At 45.4% G+C, this 26,632-nt stretch overlaps 1 protein-coding gene and 1 pseudogene across 1 annotated transcript in view; one reads left to right on the top strand and one right to left on the bottom strand.

Moving 5' to 3' along the window:
* The window catches only part of PSAP (prosaposin), a 153,435-nt gene that overhangs the window by 14,026 nt on the left and 112,777 nt on the right, over positions 1-26,632 (top strand). Inside the window, exons 4-6 of the mRNA XM_085603468.1 lie at positions 15,523-15,645; positions 17,096-17,272; positions 19,521-19,664. Of these exons, the coding sequence (XP_085459594.1) occupies positions 15,523-15,645; positions 17,096-17,272; positions 19,521-19,664 (444 nt within the window). The remainder of the gene's footprint in view (positions 1-15,522; positions 15,646-17,095; positions 17,273-19,520; positions 19,665-26,632) is intronic.
* Positions 20,572-20,691, bottom strand: LOC146867056 (5S ribosomal RNA; annotated as a pseudogene).

The following is a 26,632-nucleotide window of genomic DNA, read 5'->3' as shown; positions in this document are numbered from 1 at the left end:
CGTTGGCAGTGGGTGTCCTCTTCCATTTGAAATCACAGTGGATTTTCGTGTAAAGTGGGCTCAGCCCTTACCAGACACATTGCTTGAAAGCAGCTCGCCTTGATCATTTGTTTCCTAGTGTTTCTGCAGTGATGTGGCCGGGAAGTCATAAGGCATCTGAGCCGGTTTTATTGCCCTGTTGGGCGATCGACGTAACTAAACTGACAGTAGGCTGATGCTTGTCTCAGAAATCATGCACCATGACATCCGCATCTCCAGGCTACTACAGCCCTCTTTCCTCGCTGCTGCTTTTTCACAACCTCCTCTCCGCCCCCCCCCCCCCTCCCCCGGCTTGCTGCTTATCAGCACACTCAAGACTCACACCTCGCGCTCATTCCATGCACACCCACCCTCCATTACCAGCATTGTTCCCTGCTGACAGCCCACAAGTGCCCGTCACTGCTGTTTTCTGGAATTTGCACAGACTGTTACCCAGCTTGTGTGTGTGTGCTGTTTAATCCTTAGTTTATTATAAATAAATGCATGCAGTTTTTCTAGGGAGCCTTTTAAGCCAGATTTACAGAATACCAAGGCTGCCTTAATAGTGATTCCACTAGGAGCCTCTTTTTTTTTTTTTTTTTTTTTTTTTTTTTTTTTTTTTTCCTCCACTCTATTTCAAATATCAGTTTTGAAGGTACTTTTTCACCCCTACTTCCTCCATTATGCCATTGCCTTTTTTCTGTTTCTCCAACATTGGCTTTCTCTAGCCCTAGGTCAAACTCTGAAGATAAATGTTTTCTTGGTTATATATAAGGTAACAAAAATGCTTAGAACACATTTTAATATTTCAAGATGCTGCACAGCAGCCACAATGCTCTACAACCGAGCTTAAAGAAATTAACAAAGCCACTAGCTGTGGCTAAACACTTATAAGGTCCCAAATGCGAGACCTATTGGCTATGCCAATGCTTGTCACCTTGCAGTAGTTGATTTTTGGACTGCAAAGGGAAATTCACTGGTTTCAGATATACCTCACACTTGTGTTGCAGCTTAAGCGCAGTAACATTTTTTTATTATGTGCATATTACTTTTTTACTACTCTAACCGTACTGGGCCCTTTACAATTGGACTAACTGCACCGCTTCCACATTTAACACCGAGGCAATGATCCTCTGATTAATCTTTCTCTGCCGATAGGAGAGGTGGAAATTAGGGGGGCCAAACACCCCATTCGCTATCAAATGAGGACCATTAATTGACAGTAAACACACAAATTTGAGATCGGGGTTGGATACTCCACTCTTAAAACCATACTGTAGTAATAAAGAATAGCAACAGCAAGACCCAACCTTCTGAAAAAGTTAAATCAAAATTCCTTTTTCGTAATCTTTCAATTGCATATAACGTGTGTATTGTATATATTTTTCATTAGACACGAATCCTCGTAAAATGATATAAAACCAGTCTCATTAAGATAAGAAGTTCTGTATAAAACGTTATTCGCTTTGAAAGCCAACAGAGTTCTCCTCACCCTTAAGGCTGACCACAAAAATGACACTGCAATTGCACAAAAACGGATCCCCAAGCATTTAGATGAAATTAAGTGCTACCAGACATTGTCTAAAATTGTGTTTCCCTACGAGGTAAATTTCTTGGTTCTTCAACAAGTGTACAGAAAAAAAACAAATGTAAATCCGATTGTAGGGATGAACCATCACATGGGCATAAAGGTAGATCTTGTAATGAGTGTTGCCTGGGTGCACCAGCATCATGGGAATATACTTTAATTGAAATCTCACTAATCTAAAACAGAGTTGGAAACCTGTGCCTATTGGGAATGACTGTCCTAATGGTTGGTGAGCGATGGTTGGTAAAGGTTCACTGATGGTTTCAGATCATTGGCATCCCTTCTGTCCCACATAGCTTTCAGGCGTAAGGCATCCTTCACTTTGGCCTTTGGATTCAGCCTGCAAATAGTTGGATTTTCAAAGAGTTCTTAAAGACCCAGTGCCCCGAAGGTGTCTTACATAATGTAACCATTTAACTTGATCAGCATGATCCAATTTTAGGCAATCGCTCCAAGATGTTTTGATTTAATTTTACTGTCCCTTTTGTCCAAATGGAATGCCACAGTGTAAGTGATGCTAAGTGGATTATGTCACAAATAAATGGGGCCCCCAGTTCATTGTGGCAGTTATAATTTGAGCATGACCGCTGGAGGGAGAGTAAACTCTTATAAAAACCTTCCTCAATGTATTGTAGGATGTCTACGTCGGTCATTCCCCCAGATCCCTGCCCCAAAGGAGGCCACTGATGGTGCTTTGGCCTTATGGACCTTCATGATTGCTGGGATTGGTTTAGACCCCAGTTTTTTAGTAGAGTTGCAGATAGCCATTATACTCTTTTCAAAAGATAAGCCTCTATTTGCCATCATGCTGTTCCTTGTTAGCTTTTAGTCTATGCAGATCCCAAGATAGGGGAAGGTATAGACCACCTCCAGCCTATGTGTTTGTATATAAAATGATGGTTGTTTCTTTAGCAGCACTCCTGCCATTAGTAGTTGTGTCCTTGCCTCATTGACTAAGGTCCATTTGTTTAATGAAACTGGTATACGCATCAATTTGGGTCTGCGATGCCTTTCTAGTTCTTGCAATTAATACAGCATCATCTGCATATAGGGCGGTGGGGGCGATTTTATTTGTGTTTGGGGATGTCTGTTGTAGACCTCAACAGTGCAGCCTCCGCTCCATTTATGTAGAGCGAGATGAGGAAAGCGGTGAACGCATCCCTCTCTAACACCCCTCTGGATTTAAAACAGCCTCATGCATTCCCCTTCCCAACCGGACACTAGCCGATGCTTAAGTGTACATCTGACGGATGGAGACTATTATGGGTTCCCCATTGCTTCCATGACGATCCATAGTTTGGGATGTGACCCAGTTAAAGGCTGAGAGGTCCATAAAGGCCAGATAAAAAATGTCCCTTCCGTATATTGACTGTTCTGGCTTAGGTTTAAACACTGATCAATGGTCCATCTACCTCTTTAAAAACCGTACTGCACTGGGATTAATAGCTTATGGTCCCCTGCCCAGTACTTTAGCCTGTTCAGCAGTAGTCATCCCATTAGTTTTGCTGCCCTTTCTAGAAGTGGAATTGACCTAGAATTATAGTGCTTGCTCTTATCCCCCTTTTTATTTATGTGAATTGGTATGCTGTCCCAGGATTCTGGGGGCCGCCTTTGGATATGATGAAAGTATTTGCCAGAAGGGGAGCCCATATTGTAGGAAGCTGGCTCTGTGTACACTATACCAAAATGAGGTATAGTGTGCACAGTCCAGTGGAACCCCAAAGGTAGGCAGAGGTGAAAGTAGATATACACTCCATTTGTGGTAGTGTGGGCGAGCAGTAAGGCTTTAGAGGATAGTGTTAAGCATTTGTTGCACTCACGAAGACCAGACCAGTTTGTTTTGTATAAAAATATTAAGTTATTTTATTTCTAGAGCTAAGCCTGGCACAGGTAAGTGAAATAAATGCTTTGCAAAATCTTATGCAGCGTTTTACAATTGAATGCAAGTTCAAATGCAGTTATTGAAATACAGGTAAGTCTATATGTTCAGGGGTGTGGAATTTAATAATCTATCTACAATGTCAATGGGACAGGCTGCTTCATAAACCTACTTGTCCTGTAACAAAATCCACTTGTCCCTTTTGTGCCATGTAATGCGGTGACAAATTACGGCAGCAATGTCATTATTTAAGAGTTCTGATATAGCCTCTCTAATTATGCCAGGGCTCGTACCATAGTAGGGTTTGAATACTAGCAATTCCCTTATGTTGCTACGTTTCTGTATGTCTACATACTGGGGCTGCAGGTAGTGGTAAGCAATAGTTCAAGGGATGAAATGCCCTTTTGAGTCTGTGCAAACCTACTAATTTGCATGTTTTAAGGGTTTTCACCAACTTTTTTTTTTAAACTGTTCCCATACTGAAAAAAAGATTAGAAACTTACTCAAACTTTTTTTCCAGGGTTGGGGAAAAATGTGGTTGGAGGAAAAGTGAACTTCAAACATTCAGATTTTCGCATGAGCAAATCTACACATGCACATTTGGGCATGTCAAAATGCAGTTAACAAATATTTTCTAGGAGTACTATTTCTTGGCCTACTTCTGCAAATTCTTGTGAATTTACAGAAACTGTATATATGCACTTAATACAAGGATATATACCATGGACGCACTTTTGAGACTTTCTTTAATAATTGGGCCTCTAATTAGCCCTGGATTTTACCATGACCGTTTGTTTTAATAAAAAATCTTTCTCTCGGTCTATCAGCTAGCTTCACTGACCGTATTCTGCTCCTTTACAAGGAGCATATTGTCACACAAAGTAGTTATGTTCAGTGCCTGGAACTGCTGTGGCAATGTGTGCTGTTTGAGACCAAAAACTATTTTTGCTTTTGCCAATGCTTGTTAGAATTGTGAGGGCCCAGCAGCTCCCACGCCGATAAGGTTTTACAAAAACCATGCCTAAACAAGTCGAGCTTTAACACAACCAAAAGGCTGACCTCCAATTTCAGACCTACTGGCTTTCCCAATGCTTGTTTATGTGTTTCCCATAATCCTATTTAAACTTGTTGCACTGATTCTCCATTATGAATATTTTTGGGAAATGCAAGCATGCGTCAACATGTTACTAAATGATGCTGCAAAGATATGGTACCTAAAATCTTACAGTTTATCAAAATGTTTTTTTCCTACTTGCATTTTTTTGCCAATATTTTATTTTGAAATCAAAGAATCATCACTCTTGCTTTCAAGCATCTGCAAATATTTGCATATAATCAGAGCATTATACATAGCCTCGTATTACTAAACTTTGAAAACGTGTGTACACATTATACTGGAACTACCGTCCGTAGTGCAGGACGAGCTTACAACGTTTACTTTTAGTGCCGCCCTAATAATAACGGCTGTGCATTAATGAGCCATAAATACAAGTTTTAACAGCATTAACACATTAACACACATTAGCTTAACTGTAGACAAAGTCCTTCCCTGATTCATAATGTGGTATTGTAAACTGGCAGCCAAAGGGTTTGTGCTATAGGGGGTTGGGCCTACTTGTCCCAAGGACAAAAAACACATGAGAACTTGTTGCTCTTGACCCCAACACTGTCTCTGGCTATAGGAATTCCACATCCCTGCAATGTCAAGTTACTTTTCAGGTTACTTTTTCTACTCTATGTGATATGCCTAGATATCACACTGGGACATTTCCTAGAGAAAAGGTAAGTACATCGGTTTTTGTACAGTTGTAGTTTTTTCAAGCTGTCATACAAATCAACTCCACGTTTTGAAAAATTTTCAAGGAAAAACAGTTAACCGATAACTTGATTCCTTTCCATAGGAATACATTATCAGCTAAGTACTTGGTCTTTGCGTTTTGAGTTTCTGGGGGTAGAACAAGGGTTCCCCCCCCACCAGGGCAGATGCATTCTCAAAACACCCTCAGCTGCACTAAGGCAGCCAAGTGCGGAGTGCTGAGGCCAGTGTTATCCAATAGGGGGAAATAGGGGGCCTCCGGTTGGTGACTGCTCACGAGCAGGCCACTGGGTTGTGGGAGCAGAGCTCCTGGTGTTAGACTCCGGACAAAGGGGGATCCGAGTTGGCACCCAAAGTACATCCGCAGCAGTGGCTGGGTGCTGTTTTAGCGTTGGGTGCCCTGTTTTCAATGGGGATTGCCGGTTTTGGTTTTTAGCCTCCGGCTGAGGCCAGGAAGACCTCCGGGAGGAACTAATAGCTGGGCAGGTAAGTTGGAGGTCTAGGGGACGGATGTGCACCCACCTGGTTCTCTTCTGCAGGCGGCTGGATGCAGTGGTGTCTTTTGAGGTCTGATTTCACTTCTCCAGGCCGCTCGCGGTTTGGTGGAAAGGGGGGGGGGGTGGGGGTCTCCCTGCAGAGGAGGGGAGTCAGCCTACGGTGGATTCTGGCGTGCTGGGGTAACTCGCTGGGACTGGTGGGCCACCTGGATTCAGGGTGTAGGTGTCGGTGCAGTGGTTGTTTCAGGCGTCTGGTTTCTTTGTCCTCAGCCAGGGTTCTGGAGGTTGCTGGGTACAGGACAAGGCGACTTTGGCGCATGATCTCTGGAAACGGCAAACGGGCCAGTAGGGCTGGGGCCAAGTAAGTTCTTCTCTGCAATCTCCTCTGCTGGGCGTCCTTTGTTCTTAGGTTGTGGAAATCTGGCTTCGTTCAGGGCTGCCCCATAAATACTGCATTTATGGGCTGTTTTAGGAGTCTCGGTCAGTAGCCGGTGAGCTACTGACCTTAGGGTGACTACACCCGTGGGGTGCTTCCTTCCCCCCCCCCCCCCACCCCACCCCACACACACGGGAGTGGGCATAACCCCTAATCCTGATTGGACAGTGCCTGCCATCTCCAAGATGGTGGGCACTGAACAGTGGGCTTCACCTCGCCTCCTCCACCTGAGGGGTGAGTGTTAACAGAAGTTGGCACACCACCTGGACTGGCAAATTTTTCCTGCCCGTCTTCCCGCCAAAAAGGCGAGACGGGAAGAGGGCCTGCTCCTGATAGCAGGAGATGGTGGGGGTTGCATTACAAAGATGGCAATGCCTTATAAGCTCCTCTACCACAAATGTCTCTTCCTGGCCTGGGGGAGGTGTGAACACCTCTGCCCACGAAAGACATTGTTTCTGGGCTCAGGGAGCGAAGGCTCACACCCCAGCGGTCCAGAAACATGATTCGTGGTGGCAGTCTGGTGTGTACCAGTCAGGGAACCCACCAGAGGCTGGTCGTTTTTCAGGGGGTCTGTGTGCATTTCTCATTAAATTCCAAACTGGCATCAGTGTGGGTTTAATGTGCTGAGAAGTTGGATGGCGAACTTCCCAGTTTTCAGTAAAGCCATTATGGTGCTGTGGAGTTAGCGATGACAAACTCCCAGCGCCATATACTATTCTTGGCATTACTGCACTTACAATTTCTAAATTGGCTTAGACACTGTAGGGGTCCAGTGCTCATGCACCTGTACCCTCACCACTGGTATAGTGCACCGAGCTAGAGGGGTGGCCGACCTATGCCAGGGCAGTGGGTTGTAGGCATGGCACCCAGGGATGTGTACCATGTAGGCTTCACTTTGTTCTGCACCAAAACATGCAGCCTGCAACGGGGGGGTGGTCTGTGTGGGTGTATCTGGCACAATAAGGGCTGTACCATTTACAAGGGACTGACATGTGGCCAAAGAGTGCCAATTGGGTTTTGTCTTAATGCAGTTTTGGGGAAAGAATATAGGCCCTAGGTACCTGGTTGGCAGGATCCCAGGGCACACTCAAAGTACATTAAAGTGGGGTCAACCATGCAAAAACAGGGCACTTTCAGTAATGCAGTTGGGTAGTTTGTAAGTGATAAGTTGAAGGATGGAACTAGTACATCATAGATTAATACTCTTTTCACTAGGGTTAGATTACATTTGCATATACTGCCCATATCTGGATTAGATGGATACTATGTTCTTTGCAAAACTGGACATGCATGTGCTGGATGACTAGGTGCCACCTAGAGAGCACTCTGTTCACAAGACACTATGTTGTGTCACATTTATATACAGACACATTATACATGAATAATTTGTATATGTTCATGTACTTGTGTGCGTATAGGTAACTCTATATAGATATGTGGGGGGTACATATGTAGCTGTACATTTGTGTTCTTTATGCAGGTGTGCACAAGCACATACTCGTAATAACATGTATTCAAATGGGTATAAATTGTGATACACACACATGCACATACTGACACAAAAGAATGCATTTTATTGATGAGTGTTTAAACAGTTCGATGTGCATAAATATGGGCGTGGACAAGTATATTCATTAATACACGACTCACAAATATCTAAAATATGGACATGTTCATAGAAATCCGTGCATTATTCCCCTGTATTCAAATAATTATATAGCTCAACCCTGTGTTCAGCTTAGCAAATCAATATTTCATACATCTTATATTTTACTGTGTTATATCTATATATCTATATATATCTAGTTTTCACATTGTCCAAAACAAGGCTCACTCACATTGGATTAAAATGACTTTGCAACCAACCAGATTCTGCGTGTATCTTCAATTTTAATCTTTGCCCAACGCGTTTCAGATACTCCAATCCTTGTTCACGGGCTGAGGATACAAGAACAATAAAGTCAATCTCAGGGACTCTCTTTAAATACCCACATGATTTTTCAATTCCGCTCAGGTGAGCGCCTGATAGTTCGTAATGCAGTATGGGATAAGTAGTCCATGTATCGCCAAACAATCCATAATTCAGAAACCCTGATAAATTGAGAAGGCCCTCAGAATGCAAGGTAGGTTAAATTCGCAATCCAATTTCCTGCCGGGCTCCGTATTCAAAGGGCCCCAGGTACGCCACTACAATCACGGCGGAGGTGCGCCTCGACGGCTGGACGGCCGCCAAAATACACAGTTTTCACATTGTCCAAACCAAGGCTCACTCACATTGGATTAAAATGACTTTGCAACCAACCAGATTCTGCGTGTATCTTCAATTTTAATCTTTGCCCAACGCGTTTCAGATACTCCAATCCTTGTTCACGGGCTGAGGATACAAGAACAATATATATATATATTTACATTCGCTACCAATTTCCCGCCCATGGCTGGTTACATTTGAAGCTGGTATTCTCTGCAGTTTTCTCATTGTGAAGTAATGTTTGTCAGGTTTCGCCCCACTCTCACCCCCTTCTTATGCCTCTTTCGCTCTCTGCTGCAGGCGGGATGCTGAGCGCCAGAGCCCGATGTCTGTGCACCTGGGCGCATGTGCTGGGGGTGGGGGCATTGTGCCCACCAGCCGGGCCCAGGCTCTGCCCTGGGCATCGGTGCCCACCAGCGGGGCCCAGGCACTGCCCCGGGTGCCACCAGAGGCCCACTGTGAGAAAGTGGCTCTGTATATACTGTTCCCTAATAGGTACAGGGTTTACAGAGTCCACAGTCCCCCAGGGGCTGATAGAGGTTAAAGTTGGGTATGACCTTACTCTCTAAAGTGGCAGCTTGGTCGAGCAGTAAGGCAGTACCAGAGGACAGTGTAAAGCATTTGTTGTGCACACTCAGTCAGCAAAAGGTTTCACACACTCAATAACTGAACTGTAGGCCAATGGTTTATATAAAAAAAATATATGCTTGTTTTATTTTAGAACCAACAAGTGGAATTAAAATATACTTTCTTAAGATGAGAAGTTGAATATAAATACTTTTGCAATAAGCAATTGATTTTTGTAAACAGTCACAGTTGGTTGCAATAAACAATCCTATTTCCTAAACACAACAATGCATTGAGCTCAATGGTAAATTCAGGTTATTTGTAACAGATTACTTTTTAGATTACTTTTGAAATTCCAGGTCTGGATCCTAGATTCAGCCCTGGGACAGTATTCAGAATCAAGTGGTGAAAGTCGACTTAATCACCGTAATGATTTTTAAATAATATTTAGCTATTTCAAAAGTTGACACTTAGAAAATATTTCAAAGAAAACATTCAATGGATCTCTATGGCAAGAAATTCAAATTGCAGGTAGAGTACTTCATCGTTACTTTTATAATACAGGACTGGGTTCCTAGACTCAATACTGGGGTCTTTATCAAAAACAGGTAAGTAATTGCGTTTGCAGAAATTGTACGATTTTAAGAATATTTCAAGATTGCAGAAATCGACACTTAGAAGAAATTTCACAGAAAAGCAGTCAATGGTTTCCTATGGGAGAAAATTGGGTTACTGGTAAGTATAGCTGCGAGTATTCTTCTGAGCCAGGGCTGGGCACCGAGATCCAGCCCTGTGAGCCCACCTGAGAACAGGTGAGTTTTTGCGTTTTTGTCGCTCGGCTGATTTTTAGTGAATATTTGAAGATTTGAAAAGTACACAGACGAAATTTCAAGAAAAAGCCAGTCAATGTTCCCCTATGTAGAAAATAGAGTTAGCGGTTTTCAGGTAAGTTCTCGACTGGCAAAGGTGAGGTTCTGGGCATAGACTCGGGGGTCCCCCAAGGTCAGATAGGCGCAGTTAGTTCACCCTCAGCGGCTCTAGGGCAGCTGGGTGCAGAGAGAGTTAGGCCCAATGTTAGCCTATGAGGAATAGGGAGGCCTGGTTTGGTGGCTGCTGACCAGCAGGCCACGCGGCTGTGGGAGCTGGGCTCCTGGTCACTCACTCAGGGCAAGTGGGGAAGTAGGCTAGTGTAGAGATTGCACTGCCAGGGCCACTCGGGCGGCTGGGTGCTCAATGGAAATCGATGGGAATGCTGAGGTTAGGAAAAAGGCTGCAAGCTCTGGGACGAGGATGCTTCAGGTGCCACCACCACTTCGAGAGGTAAGTTGGGTAGTTGTAGGTTAGGTGGGTACCCCGGGATTGGGCACAGGGGGCCGCAGGGCGCCGCGTGCAGGGATGCCTTTTGGTGTCGGGAAATCTTACCCTCTGTTGATCGCGGTTGGGGGGGGGGGGGGAGGGACACCTGGTTCTGAGGCTGCAGGCTTCTTCCGGAGTGTCGAGGGGGGTCCTTGGGTGCCGGACTCGGAGTCACAGTCGCCGTGGGGTCGTCCTCGGGGTCTTTGTTCACTCCGGCACTGGCCAGGCTTGGCTGGTGCAGAGTGTGCTGGGTTCGCGGCTCCGGGCTGCTGCCAGGGGTTAGAGAGGTTTCGGAGTAGAGCCTCTACTCATGGGAGTCCCAGGGGCTTAGAGCCAAAAGGTAGCCAGGTCCTCCGGGGTTAGTGAGGTTGCTGGCCACGAGAGATGCCGCGCTGGTGCAGGTTTGAGAGTCGACAGGCCGGTAGGGCTGGGGCCAAAGCAGTTGGTGTCTTCTCTTCTTTTTAGCAGCTGCAGGGCAGGTCTTTGTTCTTGTAGTTTTTGGATCTGGAACCTGGGGAAGGAAGGTTCAGGGTGCCCCTAAATACTAGATTTAGGGGCGTTACAGGTAGGTGAGGCCAGGGTCCAATGGGTCCTTGTCCTGGGGTGGGTACACCCCCTATCCTGCCTCGCTCCTGTGGGAGGGGGGCCGTAGCCTAATCCTGATATGGTAGGGCTCCCATCTTCAAGATGGCGAGAGCCCGGAGATGTGCTTCACCTCGCCTCCCCCACCTGAGGGGTTGCAGGCCCGGGAGAGCAGGGGCTCTCCCACCCAGGGGTTGAACGTGTCTGCTGTGTGGCAGCTTGGGCAGCCTCAGAGCAGACGTGGATTGTAGGTTAGTTGTAAGGGGGCATCTCTAAGATGCCCTCTGGGGTGCTTGGTACATTAAATCCCACACTGGCATCAGTGTGGGTTTAATGTGCTGAGAAGTTTGATACCAAACTTCCCAGTCTTCAGTGTTGCCACTATGGTGCTGTGGAGCTCGTGTTTGACGAGCTCTCAGCACCATGTACTCTTAAATGGCAGCACTGCACTTACAGTGCCCAGGAATGGACCGGGGTACTGTAGGGGCACAGGGCTCCTGCTCCTGTGCCCACACCATGGGCATAAGGCACCTAGCCAGAGGGGTGGCTGATGTATGCCATGGCAGTGTAGGTGATGGGCATGGCACACAGATGTGTCATGTCGACTTCATTTTGTCCTGCACCCAGACACCCAGCCTGCAAAGGCAGTGTGTGTGTAAGGGTACAGGGCCTTTAAGGGTGGCACAATGAGTGCTGCAGCCCTTAGAGGCCTTCCCTGGTCACAAGGCCCTGGGTACCTAGGGTACCATTTACTAGGGGCTGACATGTGGCCAGGGTTTGCCAATTTGGAGTTTGTCTGGTTTAAGGAAGGAACATAGGCCCTGGGCCCCTGATTGGCAGGAGTCCAGGGTACACTCAGTAAAAGTACATTCAGCAATTTAGCAAAAAGTGGGGGCATACCATGCAAGAAAGATGGCACTTTCTCACACCCACTCACTGCCCAAGGGTGAACACTGGCCCGGCGAGGGAGCGCTTGGTGCCCACCCACACTGCAGCCTGGCGCACAACGCTACATGGAAGTAAACACACCCTCGGCGCAGCGCCTGCCAGGCTCAATACTTTCTATATGATGGGGGCATATTGTGGCAATGTTTACGCCTTTTTCTGCCAACATCGCATTTTGGATATGTAGGGAGGAAAAGAGGCGCGCAATCTTTAAGCATGCATGCGTAATCGGTAGAATATTTTTCACTATCTTGTATACTGTACTGTCTGTGTCTCTCTTTGTCTGTCTCTCTCTCTTTGTCTGTCTCTCTCTCTATGTCTGTCTCTCTCTCTGTCTGTCTCTCTCCCTTTCCGTGTTTCCCTGTCTCTTTCGTGTTTCTTTCTCTTCCTTCCCCCCCCCCCCCCCCCTTCTTCACGTCCACCCTCTGTCCTACTGCCACCCCTTTGATTCCCCTCTCTTGTCAGGGTGGCACCATGCCCACTGTTTTAATTATTTCACAGCATGTGTCAGGGGGGGGGGGGGGTGCAGCCAGCGCCTCCCCTCGAAGGCACTTTTGGAGCCAGCCTATACCGGGCCTTTCACTCACACGGAAGGGTGGGGGTCAGCGCACACAGCTTCGAAGCACTAAATCTTTCATTCGAGATGTGAATATTTAAGACTGAGCCGTTGCAAAAACACGAATGAAGTCACCGATGGATGTGGGATGTGTGCAGACCGGATGTGATGTGTGCAGGGAGGGATCTGTTTTTCATATGTAAACACACGCACCAATATATATGCTATCTCAGCGTTGTATTTTAAATTCTAGCTCATTTTTTTTGTTCCCATTTAATTGGTGTTAAACTATATGTTCATCAGTATCCAGTATAATTTTCCATGACCCTCTGTCTTCATTTTCTCATGTGACATGTAAATACACACACATGCATTCACATCTATCGTACATACACGTGCACACACCCCATATATCTATACACAAACTATACACCATACGTGTATGTATATATGTGTGTGTGTATGTATATGTGTGTGTATATATATATATATATATATATATATATATATATATATATATATATATATATTCATATTCTCCCTACAAACAGCGTCTACTGTAGTGAATATATGTGGCCCCACACAGTTTCATGTTTACCTGTTCAATCTGATACCAGCCCTGGTGTATAATTCCATTCGTGTGAGGGGCCTGACCCGTTTCTAGTACCTTTATACACTACAGAGCCTGTTTGGCGCCAGCCCACGTGCCCCCCAACACACTTGGCTTTGAACACACGGACCGCACCCCAAGCCACGTCTGCAGACACTCTGCCTCCTTCATTGTAACCGTGTGTAGTGAAGACACCTGGGGGCGGAGACTGTCACTTTCACGTGCCCTGAGAACACCACTATCGCAGGTGTCTGCGACTCACCCCTCCCTGTGTATGGAGGCCACGGATAGCACCTCCCCTGGAAGGGGTGCACGCCCTCGGTCTCCTCTTGTACCAAAGTGATGTGTGCACTTTTAGTGATCTCACGTGTGCACGCGAGTCCCTGCACCCCAGGTGTGATGCATGCAGGTACCTATGTGGGGGTCCTGTCTAGACCTCCCTCTCACGGCTCCTTGCACTGACTCTATACTGCGCGTCATGAGGGACCGTCACAAGCTTTTAGACCCCAGAGACATGAAACCTTTATTTTCTATGGGGCAAAAGAACAGCTGAGTATGAACAATTTAAAGCTCAAATCCAATGCACTGTAAACTGAAGAATAGACTATCCAAACCTGGTAGGCATCCACTTTTTTACACATTTTCGTACGCTCCTCATGGCTCAGTAACTGGCTTGTTCAGAGTGCTTTGAATAGTCTTCCATACGCAAGCACAAAACCAAAACAATTAGCACATAAGGCATCTTGAATGCAAGCGCTTTGTCTATCCAGACACCAGCATGTAATGCATAAGCATGCTCTCTCGCGCTTGGTACTCTAATACACACATAGGCGGAGTGACAAAAGGATAGCAGCACTTCTCTGGCACTCGTGCATGACATCAAGAGTGTGCTACATACTTTTTCATCCAAAGCACTCGCTTACCGGTTCGCAAATGCGCTTCTGTGCCTCATTGCGGGCAAAAAGCGTAATGTAAATTTGAACTACAATACACCTAAATGCTTTGCCATGACCTCCGGCCACACCAATTGAACTTCATAACCTATCGATCTATTAATTAAGATGCACTTATGGCCTACCAAAACAAACCCACAAATGCTCTACTGATGTTACAGCTCTTAAAACCAGACTGTAGTCTGTCGGAATCCGGCAAATAATGGAGAGCGAGCACAGACAGCGATAGTACTGCAAAGACTAATAACTACCTGACCAAGAACACTTTGCTGATGCGGTTCAACACTGCAAACTTTTCTGTACCATAAATAAAAAATAAAAACCAGAATGCACAACTCTTTGCCACACGATGGCAGCAGAGAACAGCACCACATGGAAGCTGAGAATTTGCTGCATGACTAACTAGGCGCAACAACGGCATATTTAAAGGGACTGTTTACAGGGCATGCCTAACTTTCTCCACTACGGTCATGATAAACAATTCAAAGATCCAGGCGGAAACAAAGCACCAGAAGCTCAGGAGCAGAGTTCCTCTCTGCTCACCAAGCAGGGCTTTGGTTTCGTCTGCGATCTATCATCTCTATGGGGTCACGTGTTTCTAATTAGCGTGGAGGCACGCACTGCCCCGACCTCTCGGAAATAATCTTGATGAAACAAAGATTTATTTCCTTTGAGAGGTTGGGGGCAGTGCGCTCCTCCACGCGAATTAGAAACACATGACCTCATAAAGAGTGCTTTGCGACAGCAGCGAAGCAGGCAACCCAGTCCGGATCGGAGGCGAAAGGGCGTCAACAAAAAAAACTAATTTCCATTGGCAGGCCACCGTTTAGCATAAACGGTGACGCCAGCCAATGAAAATTATGGGCGGGGCTTTAAGACCCCTTCTCAAATCTACTCTCCTACAAAATCTCTCGCCCAGCGTGCAGTGCTTTGCGAGACCTAAAAATTTATTTCTGAGGTATAAAGTGAGTTTTCAATGCATTATGTTTTTTTGACTGGGTTACACAGGTGGAAAAGGAAAGTCTCTAATCAAATTGTATGCAGTGAATATCCTCCTGGATATAGCATTCGGAAGAATATACTGCACCGTTGCCAAATCAGGGGGGGGGGGGGGGGGGGGGAAGACGACTAGCCCAAGGTGTGTTTTGTGTAGGTTACTGACCTGAACTTATCCTGACCAGTTAACCGCATCCGGAAGGAGGAAAACAAGTAGAACATGCTTTAAGTGACCTGATGATGATTTAAAGATACCAGTACAATTTTTTTGTGCAAAGTTGTATTGCCTCTCAGTTCCAGTCTCTTCAGTCTTCTCATTTTTCCTTTGCATGTGCTTCGTGGCACTTGCCTGGCTTTTTCGTTTACTGAAGTTAAAGCTAATTGGCGATTTCTTGTTTCCACATTAGTTTTTACAGATTTTCTTTCTATTTATTTATTTAATTTTTTTTTTTTTAATCCTTTACTTTGAAAACAGACTGAAATCCTGACCTTTCTGGAAAAGATCTGTGACCTGGCACCTAGTCCTGTATCATCAGAGTGCAAAGAGTTGGTAGATGAATATATTCCGACCGTGTTCAACATAATTAAAGAAGAGTTGGTGAGTTGTTTTTTACTTTTTATTTCTTCAGCTGAACTTATATTTTTAAATTTTGTTCTATGTAATACTTTGTGGATTACCTGAATATGGCCATTATATTCCTAGCTTCCCTCTCTGGTCCTGTCAGACCTCATTTCTAGGTGTCTTCGCTCATTTGGCACACTCGTATGGAACCAATTGTTATATTGGTTTTCATCGTCCAATCCACACCCCAGTATTCTTGTTTTCTAGAGTGCATTGTTATTCTAACTTTGGTCTACCAGCATCTTGTAAATTCTGTTCTGTTTATATGCTTGTGACATTCCAAAGAAACCTGGCAGCCGTGTGTCATGAACCTGTTTTAACTCTGTATCCATGTTAAATATTATAGAACCCAGAAACTATTATGGGAGAAGTTGTTCATTGTCGGTTTACAAACCACTGCATATTGAGGGCTCCCTCCTTAGTTACTGTAGCTATAATTAGGCTTATCCTGTTCTATAGCAGCTCCTTTGTTTCTCCTAGAAAGTAAGGGCAGATTTTGAAATGCGTACTGTAGCTTGATTTGGAGAACCTTAATGTCTTGGCTTTAGTGTTACCAGGGCTGCATATAAGACAGTACATTTACCTCAGTGTCCAAATGGCACCATATTGTTAGGATCCTTTATTATAGCCTTATAGCCCGCTGTAGCGGGCTATACCGGCTGTTAAAGGCCCGCTGCAGCGTTAAAGGCCCGAGCCGAAGGCGAGGGACTTTAACAAAGCAGAGGGACTTTAAATGCCGGTATAGCCCTGCTACGAAGGGCTATAAGGCTATTAGAACATTCTGCCACTAGAGGGCAGAATGTTTTAACAAAACAAAGCCTTCAGGGAGCGCGAGGGGATTGAAATCCCTTGAGGCTCCCTGAAGCCTTTGTTCACAGCCAGAGCTGTGAACAAAGAAGCATTGGAATGTTGGAGCTCCGGGCTTATACCAGCCATTATAAGCCCGGAGCACTCCATTGTTTTCAATGGAGCTCCCAACATTCCAATGTTCTAATACTGTATAAAGGATCCTAACAATATGGTGCCATTTGGACACTCTGAGGTAAATTTACTGTCTTGTATGCTATAATCTAGAAACTCTTTGGGTCTCGCTGAATGAACCTTGAGGGAAACCTGCAAGTAAGATTTTGCTATGAGGGTTGTGGTCGACAATCTTCGCGTTAGAATAGAACTTGGCGCAGATCTCTACTAGAGCCATTTGACAGTATATTCTTTGAAAGTCTTATTCTTGTTAGTTTAGGATATGACTTTGCTTTTGGAGAATTTCTTACTATTCTCCTCCCCACCGAGTATTTGGGGAAGCTGCCACAAGTTCATATGAAATGTGCTAGTTTTTTCAGATTATAAATTTTAGCTTTTTGTTTTGTTCATTGGGCGTACAGGTTTATTTGTAAGATGGTCATCATGTGGTCTTTTCTCCATTAAGGATAATCCCAGTGTAGCATGCTGCGCCATTGGATTATGCCATTCTTTGCAGCGCTCTCTTGGTGAAGAGAAGCAACTGGAGACCAACGAGATACCAGAGATGGACTTAGCAAAAATTACATCCCCTTTTATTGCCAATTTGCCGTTGCTAATGTTTCCCCAGGAGAAATCCCAGCAGGTAATATTTGATTGGGGGGGGGGGGGGATACTTGAATACAGTTGCTGTTTTTGGTTTATCTAATTGAAATTCTGTAACTGTCCCATTCTTGGCTTGTCCGCAGGTGCAAGAATTTTTTTTTTTTTTTTAAATTTCGCTTAACTGACTGAACATTAGGAACCAAAAGCAGTTACATTTTATTAATAGTTGTAACGTTTACATTCATAAAGTAATGTTTGTGAACATTAAGTGGGTCTCGCAAAACGGGTAATATCATTCATAAAGCATAACTATTGAACCGTGATGTAAAAGACAGAACTTTCACGTGTAGCAAATTCAATAGGCATGGCACGTGCTAAAACCTAGCAGTGTAATTTAATGTTGTAAGTTGAAGGCACATGTTTGTTTACAGGAAGTGTTTGTGCACCATGAGTTTAGTTGGATCATACATTGTTAGTTTAAAGCGGGGGTTTCCCAGCTGTTCTGTAGCGAGAGCTACTTCTCCTTCGTGAAAATCACTGAGCTACTAACTGTTGCACATTGTTCCCAGAGTAACTATTCTCTTCATTCCCGAAAAAGAACTAAAGGGAGAGCCATTTAGTGGCTGCAATGCACAACATAAACGAGAACCTGGCATCAGTAGCGGCTTCCCTCTTCAACAAATTGATATTTACCTATGCAGTAACCGGCTAAACCAACTACAATCATAAGAAATCATAGGGTCATGCAGAGCTGTTCCAAGCTACCAGCATAGTGAAAACCGTAAACTGCATGTTTGTCTCGAACCTGGTCATCCACCACACTGCTATATGCCTTGTTCATAACACTGTAACCGCAACCTGATGGGACATCACGCACGACATTGAAACACTTCACACACAATCACAAAGCAAAGACAGCTGTTCTCCAACCACACACCTTACATGGCATAGTTTACTGACCATATAGGTAAGTGCTGCAGTGCCCCATACAGGGTTAGCAAGCGCTATATAAATGCTACACTAGAGTACTATTTTCTTATTGCATCGTGCCTCCTTTTTCCTCATTACCACACATGCCGCAACTTGAAATTTGAGTTTAGTGTGCACTGTACAAAAATCTCTCCTGTCTTACTTTAAAGTTGCTCCATGTAGTAACTTGTACCACACACAGGTGCACATTGGTTGCCTCTTAATTTGCTTTTAAACATGAAAGAATCATAGACTCAACCAATCCCTTCTAAAAATGGATCTCATGGCAGGCATATATTCTTCTGTTCCGATAAAATATTTTTGCATGCTTCATTAAATTGTGGTATGATTTTTAGTTATTTGTGCTTGCAAGGAAGAGGTGGTATGAGCTCTTCCTTTTTAATTTATTGGCCTCTTTTACAACAGAAAAATAGGGCCACTGCACGGGTGAGGTGTTTTTTTTATTTTTTTTAATGGGATAAATTTATAGGGAAGTGTTAAGCCTCATGTTCGGGGGGGTCGGGGGGGGGGGATGGGGGGGGGCACCCCAGGGATGCAGGGTCCTGTTACGCCACTGCTATGGCTACTTGCAGCTGCTTGCGCCTACAATGTTTTGTGGGTGTCTGGTTTCCACTTAATTTTGGGTGGCTTGGGAGTGCCTAAAGTTCATGGATATTCTTTTTGCTAGCCCCAGTCGAAGTCTGTGAATTTGCCATTAGCGTTTTCCGCTTTTGGTGTGGTTATTACTTTTGGTATCCACCCCAAAAAAATTTAGTCTAGTAATGGACCTGTGCAAATCACGTGCGGTATTGTTTTGACATTCCTTGGTGGTAAGACCTTTGTAATATTTTTCAAGATACTCTGACCGTTTCTTTTGTCTGTTGTAGGCTTATTTCTTAGTCTGGTGTAATGCGCTCTATCTTGTAGTTGTCTGATTTCTTTCACATAATCTGCTTTAAGAATCGTAACTTTTCCATCTTTGTCAGCTTCCTTTATTGAGTGTGTCATTTCGGAGCTCCTTCATTGCCTGTTTTGTGTTGGCGTTTATTGCAATCATCTGTTTCCAAGGGGTCCCCTTCAGAACCTGAGGTGGTAGGGGGCCACGGTCCAAAGAACCAGCAGTTAGTCTTTACCAGCCCTGGAGCGTCTGGGTGTAGGGATGCAGGTCTGGTCCGTACCTTTGCACGCCGCACCAAAGGAGTGAAAGTTATAGAAAAGTTAGTTTTTAAAAAAATTGACTTCGTTTCTATACGTGCTATTGTACCTGTATTGCTTGTCTTGTCAAATGAACATTCAGGTTTACTTTGTTCTTAATTAAGGCAAATGGTGATGTCTGCAAAGATTGTGTTCAGCTGATCTCGGATGTTGTCATCGCTATAAAAACCAACTCCTCGTTTGTTCCCAACTATCTTGAGTTCCTGAAAAAGCAGTGCGATGACTTTGGAGGGCCTATGGCAGAAGAGGTAGGTTATTTTATTGAATGTTCTAGTTGATGAACAGTTGACCTAACTGAAAATTCATTGTGTTCATTCATTTAAAACCAAAACAATTTACCAAACAATATAACATTTCATCATAGCGGGGAAAAAACGAGTAGTCTCAGTATAAGTTTCATCTCTGGATAAGTTTCAAAATAGATTTCTCAATTCAGTGGACTGCCACCCATGGAAGTACAGGTGGTGAGTTGGCTGAAACTTGGCCGCTTCAAGTGAGAGCACTATTCTTAAACGGGTATACAATGGCTTGACCGCTGTTCACCTACATATACATAAATTACATTTACTGCGGGCAAGATCTGCAATCCTCAATTAAAATGCAGTCAGATAAAGTGCATTACACTTTAAATATGTGTCTGTACAGTGATTTCAAGATTCGTTCGAAGCCTAGTCTGGTATGTAGCGGGCCTGCTGCTGTTCATCACTACATGGAAAAGGTGCATTAACTACTGATAATCTACTCTACCTTCAGTGACAGTTGAAGCCAACTAGCTGTAGTGCATTTCGTTTTAAATGTTTGTACGTGTATTTTAGAGTAGTACTGTTGAGGCATTCGCTACTAGTCCAGTTGGAAGTGCATTGTGCTTTAAAAGTTAATACAGTTCTTAAAATAACCGTAGACCCAACACTCGCAACCTAGTCCAGAAACATCACTCTTGTTAATAAGCTAGTGGATCTCCTTTATACACTAAACCATCCTAAGATGGTGTAGTCCCTAGCTAAGATGCGTTTGTTACAAAATTCTAATTGGCAGACTGCACTTAACCAAGCGGTTTTAATTGTTGCAGTGTGCATTAGGCAGAAAAGACTATTCTTTAAAAGGTATATAAAAGAATATTGCATCTTACTTTTGCATCTTGCTTTATCATCTTAAAGTCTACAACACCTGGTACTCCCAGGTGGTCTCGCATCCAGGTACTAACCAGGCCCAACCCTGCATAACTTCTGAGGTTCAGACTAGATCAGGTGCTTTCAAGGTGGTAAGGCTGTAGGACAGAAGTTTTCAGAGTATCAAACTAGCACTGGTCAGCATGGCCTTCGTGATGAGAGGTAATATTCATCAAATTTTAAAGTTGTGGAAGTCTGAGCCAGCCAGTTTTCTGCTGCCCTCAATTTGGAGATAACACTTTACATCTTTTTCTCCTCAATTGAGGTTAATTCAGGAAAGATTAAAGTGATCCAGGTAGGTATGGATGTGTAGCAACGGGTGCTTCACTGAGAGAGGGGGAAACCTGTTTACAGAGGCTCTGAGGTAGAAACTTCTGACCCATTAATCCGTGTGGGCCGCCGAAGTAAAAGTTCACAGGCAATTCTGTCCAGTTGTGGACCATTGACGGCCTACAGGGAGATCTTCTGCAGACCCTCTTCTGAGTCCCCAAAAGAACACCTTGACTTTATTATTCCAGCAAATCCCTGTCCCAACAGCTTGTGTCCCAACAAATGAAGGTAGGTATGAAACTAGAATTAAACTGTGCTGACATCTCAGTGAGTTGATGGTCACACTAGCTGCTTTGATGCAAATAAAAAGGCCTACACGCTACCGGCTGTACCCCCACATCGCATGTGTTACTTCCCTTCTCAGAGGCCGTGGATTTTGGCCGCGAAGTGTCTACCTCGCAGGTGACAATTGGAGTCCAGTACTTTTTTTTAAAGAAAATAAATAAAAATATATATATACACGACAACCCCTCCAATTTTGAGAAGCGGAAGGCCACACGGGGAATACCTTGCAGAAGTCTTTAATGGGATGCAGGCATAATGCATTTCGTCGACCTTTCGCCTTCCTCAGATGCCGTTGAAAACATGCTCCCACTCCATCCCCACCTTTAAAGCTCATGCTGCTCTCCCATTGGTGGTAGAGCTCCGCCCCGCAGTCCTTATTGTGCCCGCCTACTGTGGTTTTGATGTTCTTGCCTACAATTCCCACAGTTCATCAAAATGAGAGAGGCAGTGCGTTGGGGGAAACAATATTGAATATTCAAATCATCAGGAAAAGGTTAGTGGTATTACGATGGTTGGCCATGTGTAAGAGTACTGTCCCCAGACTTCGTCTCTTCTCCACAGTCCGAGGTGGGCCAGAGCATACCAATCCCTTGGTCCGCAAAACATCAGCGACAGCTGCACCAGTGTTGGCTCTGGCCACTTGACTGTATGTATCATTTTGTTTGCTCCTCCATTTCAGGTGTTTTGGACATAGGTTACAAAGGTTTTGGAACTGCTATTGATGGTGTAGGAAGCTAGCTCCGAGTATACTATACCAAAGTGAGGTATAATGTGCACAGGTTTCAGTGGAACCCAAAAGGTAGGCAGAGGTAAATTTGCGCCTCACTCGCTCTATTTGTGGTAGTGTGGTCGAGCAGTAATGCAGGATCAGAGGACAGTGTTAAGCATTTGTTGTACCCACTCAGTCCGCAAATGAATTCACACAGTCAAAGACTGAACTTCAGAACAATTGTTTTTGTATAAAAATATTCTTTTCAATCATTCAATTGATCTTTATTTCGACGTAATTTCAGCCATAAAAGATTTACAAGTTAAAACAGACATTGCAACACATAAAATTGTCAATTCATAATGTACAATAAAATTCCATAAAAATGGAAATATACCATCACCCCTGTCTACTATTCGCAATTATGAACCATCTCTTGGACCACATGGCTATCAGAAACTTTGATAGTGCAAAGACGATATGCCCTGAGGTGTCGGTCTTAAGAATTCTCATAGCAACCGAGCATTTGTCAAAGCCCAATTTCTTACATAAAGGTACTAACCAATACTTCCTAGCTTTACTATAAGCAGGACAAAAAGAGTATGTGGAGTTCATCCTCTTGAACGGCACCGCATCCTGGGCAAGATTCAAGCAAATGGCCCTCCTCTTTGAATGAATCTTGCCCAGGTCCTCCGGGTTTTTAAAGTTTGCTGGCTGCAGGACACACTGGGATTTTGCAGGAGCAGGTTTGAGGTGGAGACAGGCCGGTAGGGCTGGGGCTAAGTCAGTGGGCGTCTAGTAAAAAGGTTGGGACCAATGGGTTTCCCTGGTTGGCTAAGTCCGCCCCACCCCCCGCCCCAAGATGGTGGGGACTGAGTTGTGCTTCACCTTTTTTTTAGCCAAGTACATCCTGCAGGAGTCTGCTCCCTTGGAGCCTTTCCCCTCATTCCGACCCCCACCAGATAGTGATTTTTACCGGGGGGGCTCGGAGGATGAGGCTGGTTCCTCGAGGCCTTGGTGCCCTACTACAGTCCTTACCCCACCTCAGGTTGGAGATCTGTATAACATTATTCATCCACGGTCAGCAGTGAGTGCCTTGTGCGCAAGGTTGCTAAGTTTGTTGCTGGTTGCCTCCGCAAGCACTTGGAAAAGGAGGCTCGTAACTGCCTCAGAACAGAGTGCCCAAGCCCTATTCTGGAGGGAGAGGTGTCCCCTTATCCCTGATATCGACTCAAAAATGGGCAACTTTTTAGAGAAATACTCAGATCCTAAGAAGGGCATAGACCAGTTATGGCACTCTGGCCTGGACATGCTGTTAGATGCCATAGGACCATGGCAAAGATCCTGGACATGGCAGAGGAGGCCAGAATTTCATTTCCAGCCCTCCGATTTCCCTAGAGCGTGCCTTGAATTCGGCGCAGCACACCATAACTTTTATGGGTAATGCAAACTAAGCCCTTTCGACAGCAGAGCCATTCTTTACTGATCAGCTCAAACCCCGAACTGGGAGACTTGGCCTCTTCAGAGGTGGGGGGCAGTAGCACAGGGGGGCCTCTTCGGGAACCCGTCCTTGAGGAACTTGGAAAGTATGTATCAACTTTCACTTCGTTGGGTGAGGCACAATCCAATATTAAATGAATGTTTACCCCACCGGTTTTCCAGGGGGTGGGATCGAGGCAGGGGCCGCTCAGTCGGCAGCCCCTCATACAAAATTCATCCCAGGGGACCAGTTAAGAGGTGCAGCCAAGATCACAACGCACATTTCAACAAATAATACCCGATTAAAAGGTCAACGCTTCCAAGGTAGAGTTGGATACAGAGGACAGCAGGCAGTGCCAACTCAAATGGTGAGTTCTTAATCTCCACTCTGATCCAAATGGGAGGGCGCTAGGCAGGGTTCCTCTCAGCCTGGGCTTCCAGCACCTCAGTTGCTTGGGTTTTGCAGACTGTTCAGACCTTTCACATGGAATTCTACGACCAACCTTTCAGGTTTCATACCCACGGCCCATATGTTTCTCTGCCCAAGATGCCGATCTTCTCGACTAGGTGTTGGTGCTCCTACACAAGTGACCCATCGGTCACTCGGACCTGCACCCCAATGTTTTATTTTCAGCAATATCTTTCCAGTCGACCAGTCTAAAGGCGGCCACAGCCCTATCATCAATCTCTGAGATTTCAATGAGTGGCTGCTGTACTGCCACTTCAAATTGGAGCGGTTATTCTCCTTAAGGATGTCCTGCTTCTGTTGGACTAGATAGTGCGCCTGCATCTGAAGGACTCCTACCTGTTCATCAGTTTTTCCTTCCCATCGCGGGTTTCTGTAATTACGGTGGCGGGGGTCAGGTTTGAGTTCACCCTTAAGCCTGTCATCCGCGCCAGGCTGTTTTACCAAGGTACTCTAGCAGGCGAAAGTTCCTCAGGCCACAGGGCATCAGGTTAATTGTTTCCTTGGACAACTTGTTGCTCAATGCTCCCAGAAGTTGGTTTCCCAGCTTCAGATCTCGCTAGACTTCCTGCAAAGCCTGGATTTTGTAATCTGCTACATGAAGTCACTTTCTTGGGCTCCATCACGGACTCTAAGTCTGCATTGAGTTTGCCTTCTCGGGAGATGGCCGAGATAAGGCGCAAACTGTGCCAGACGCTGGCCATGCCCTAAATTTCTCTCCCAACAGATTGCCCGCCTGGTGGGCCTCCTCCATCTGTGATCTTACTAACTTGTATGAAGGTGTTGGACGGAAGAGCAGTATTCGGTTCAGTTCCCGATTGTGTCATTGAATCGGATGCCAGCAGGTCGGGCTCGGTCACTCGGTGTGTGGAATACACCCTAGCAGGAAGCTGATCATTAAAACAGTCTAGACCTAAATTGCCTGGTGGGCTTGTTTGCGGTTTACTGTTGAACTAAAGTCTGGATCCAATCCTGTGTCCTACTAAAGATGTCTAATGTCTCTGTGGTAAAATATATCCATCACCTAGGGGGGCACCAGGTCTGGGGTTCTGGCGGGCATGGCAACGGAGTTCTAAGACTTCTGCCTGGAGCATCACATCTTGGTCACAGCTGAATACCTTCTGGGCCAAGCCAATCAAGTGGCAGATTGGCACTCCAGGAATCTTCACCTGTTCGCATCTCGATTACCAGCTTCCCCGGTTCTTTAGTTGGAGGCCGTACCTACAGGTGGTGACATCGCACTCGTATCTCCAGGAATGGTGCCAGGAACTGTGCTATGTCTTCCTACCCTCCCCCTCACCCCCCCCCCCCCCCCCTCTTTATCAATGATTACTCAGTCATTGGCTCAGGTCCGCCTGCAAGCAGTGGAGGGAGTCGTGGTTGCCACCATTTGGAGCTCACAAGTTTGGTTTCTGGTTCTTCTGGAAGTTTATTGTGATTTTCCAATCTAACTTCCCTGCTTCCACACTTTGGTGAATGCGGGCCAGACACATCGATTGGTATCGGAGGGTTTCCTCCAGTTGATGGCATGGCAGATTACAGGCGACGCTGGTCGCTGCCAGGCCTTTTGTGACGGGCTGAGTTCTTCCTGTACAATGCCTGGGCAGACATTACCACCAAACACTTCCTGGACGAGATGGGTTCGTTGGTGTATGCGACGGAACCTGGATCCCATAGTTGCTGATAAAGTACAGGTATTGATTTTCCTGTCTGACCTAGCAGAGGGCGGATTAGCCTACTGTCCAATTAATTCAGTTAGATCTGCCATTTCAGCAGGGCATGCTCCAGTAGATGGCTCCCTGGTTGGGTAGAATCCCTGCTTCATGGCATCCGCCTTTCTCTTCCCCCCCCCCCCCCCCCCCCCACTAGATTCTGTGGGACGTAAATCTAGTTAACCATTTTCTGTCCTGGCCCCCAAACCAGTACCTATCCAACCAGGAGCTTTCGGCCAAATTGGCAATGCTGCTTTGCCTGGATTCATGTAGGTAGGTCTCTGCAAGAATGTTTCCAGGGTAGTCTTTACTGTGAGTCGGTGTAACAAATAAATACTGGTATAATCTCTTACCCAGCATTCAGTGACTGTGAAAGTGCCATCTTTCTTGCATGGTATGCCCCCACTTTTTGCTAAATTGCTGAATGTACTTCGATTGGCAGGAACCCAGGGTACACTCAATCAGGTGCCCAGGGCCTATGTTCCTTCCTTAAACCACACAAACTCCAAATTGGCAAACCCTAGCCACATGTCAGCCCCTAGTAAATGGTACCCTAGGTACCCAGGGCCTTGTGGCCAGGGAAGGCCTCTAAGGGCAGCAGCACTCATTGTGCCACCCTCAGAGGCCCTGTACCCTTACACACACACTGCCCTTGCAGGCCGAGTGTCTGGGTGCAGGACAAAACAAAGAGTCGACATGGCACACATCACTGTGTACCATGCCCATCACCTACACTGCCAAGGCATATGTCAGCCACCCCTCTAGCTGGGTGCATTATGCCTATGGTGTGGGCGCAGGAGCCCTGTGCCCCTACAGTACCCGGGTCCATTCCTGGGCACTGTAAGTGCAGTGCTGTCATTTAAGAGTACATGGTGCTGAGAGCTTGTCAAACACGAGCTCCACAGCACCATATTGGCAACACTGAAGCCTGGGAAGTTTGGTATCAAACTTCTCAGCACATTGAACCCACACTGATGCCAGTGTAGGATTTAATGTACTAAGCACCCCAGAGGGCATCTTAGAGATGCCCCCTTACAGCTAACTTACAATCCACGTCTGCTCTGAG

This window comes from Triturus cristatus, chromosome 1_2 (genome assembly GCF_964204655.1).
Source record: "Triturus cristatus chromosome 1_2, aTriCri1.1, whole genome shotgun sequence".
NCBI lineage: Eukaryota > Metazoa > Chordata > Amphibia > Caudata > Salamandridae > Triturus > Triturus cristatus.
The sequence above is the reverse complement of the archived record's forward strand: the minus strand, read 5'-3'. Positions and strand labels throughout refer to the sequence as shown.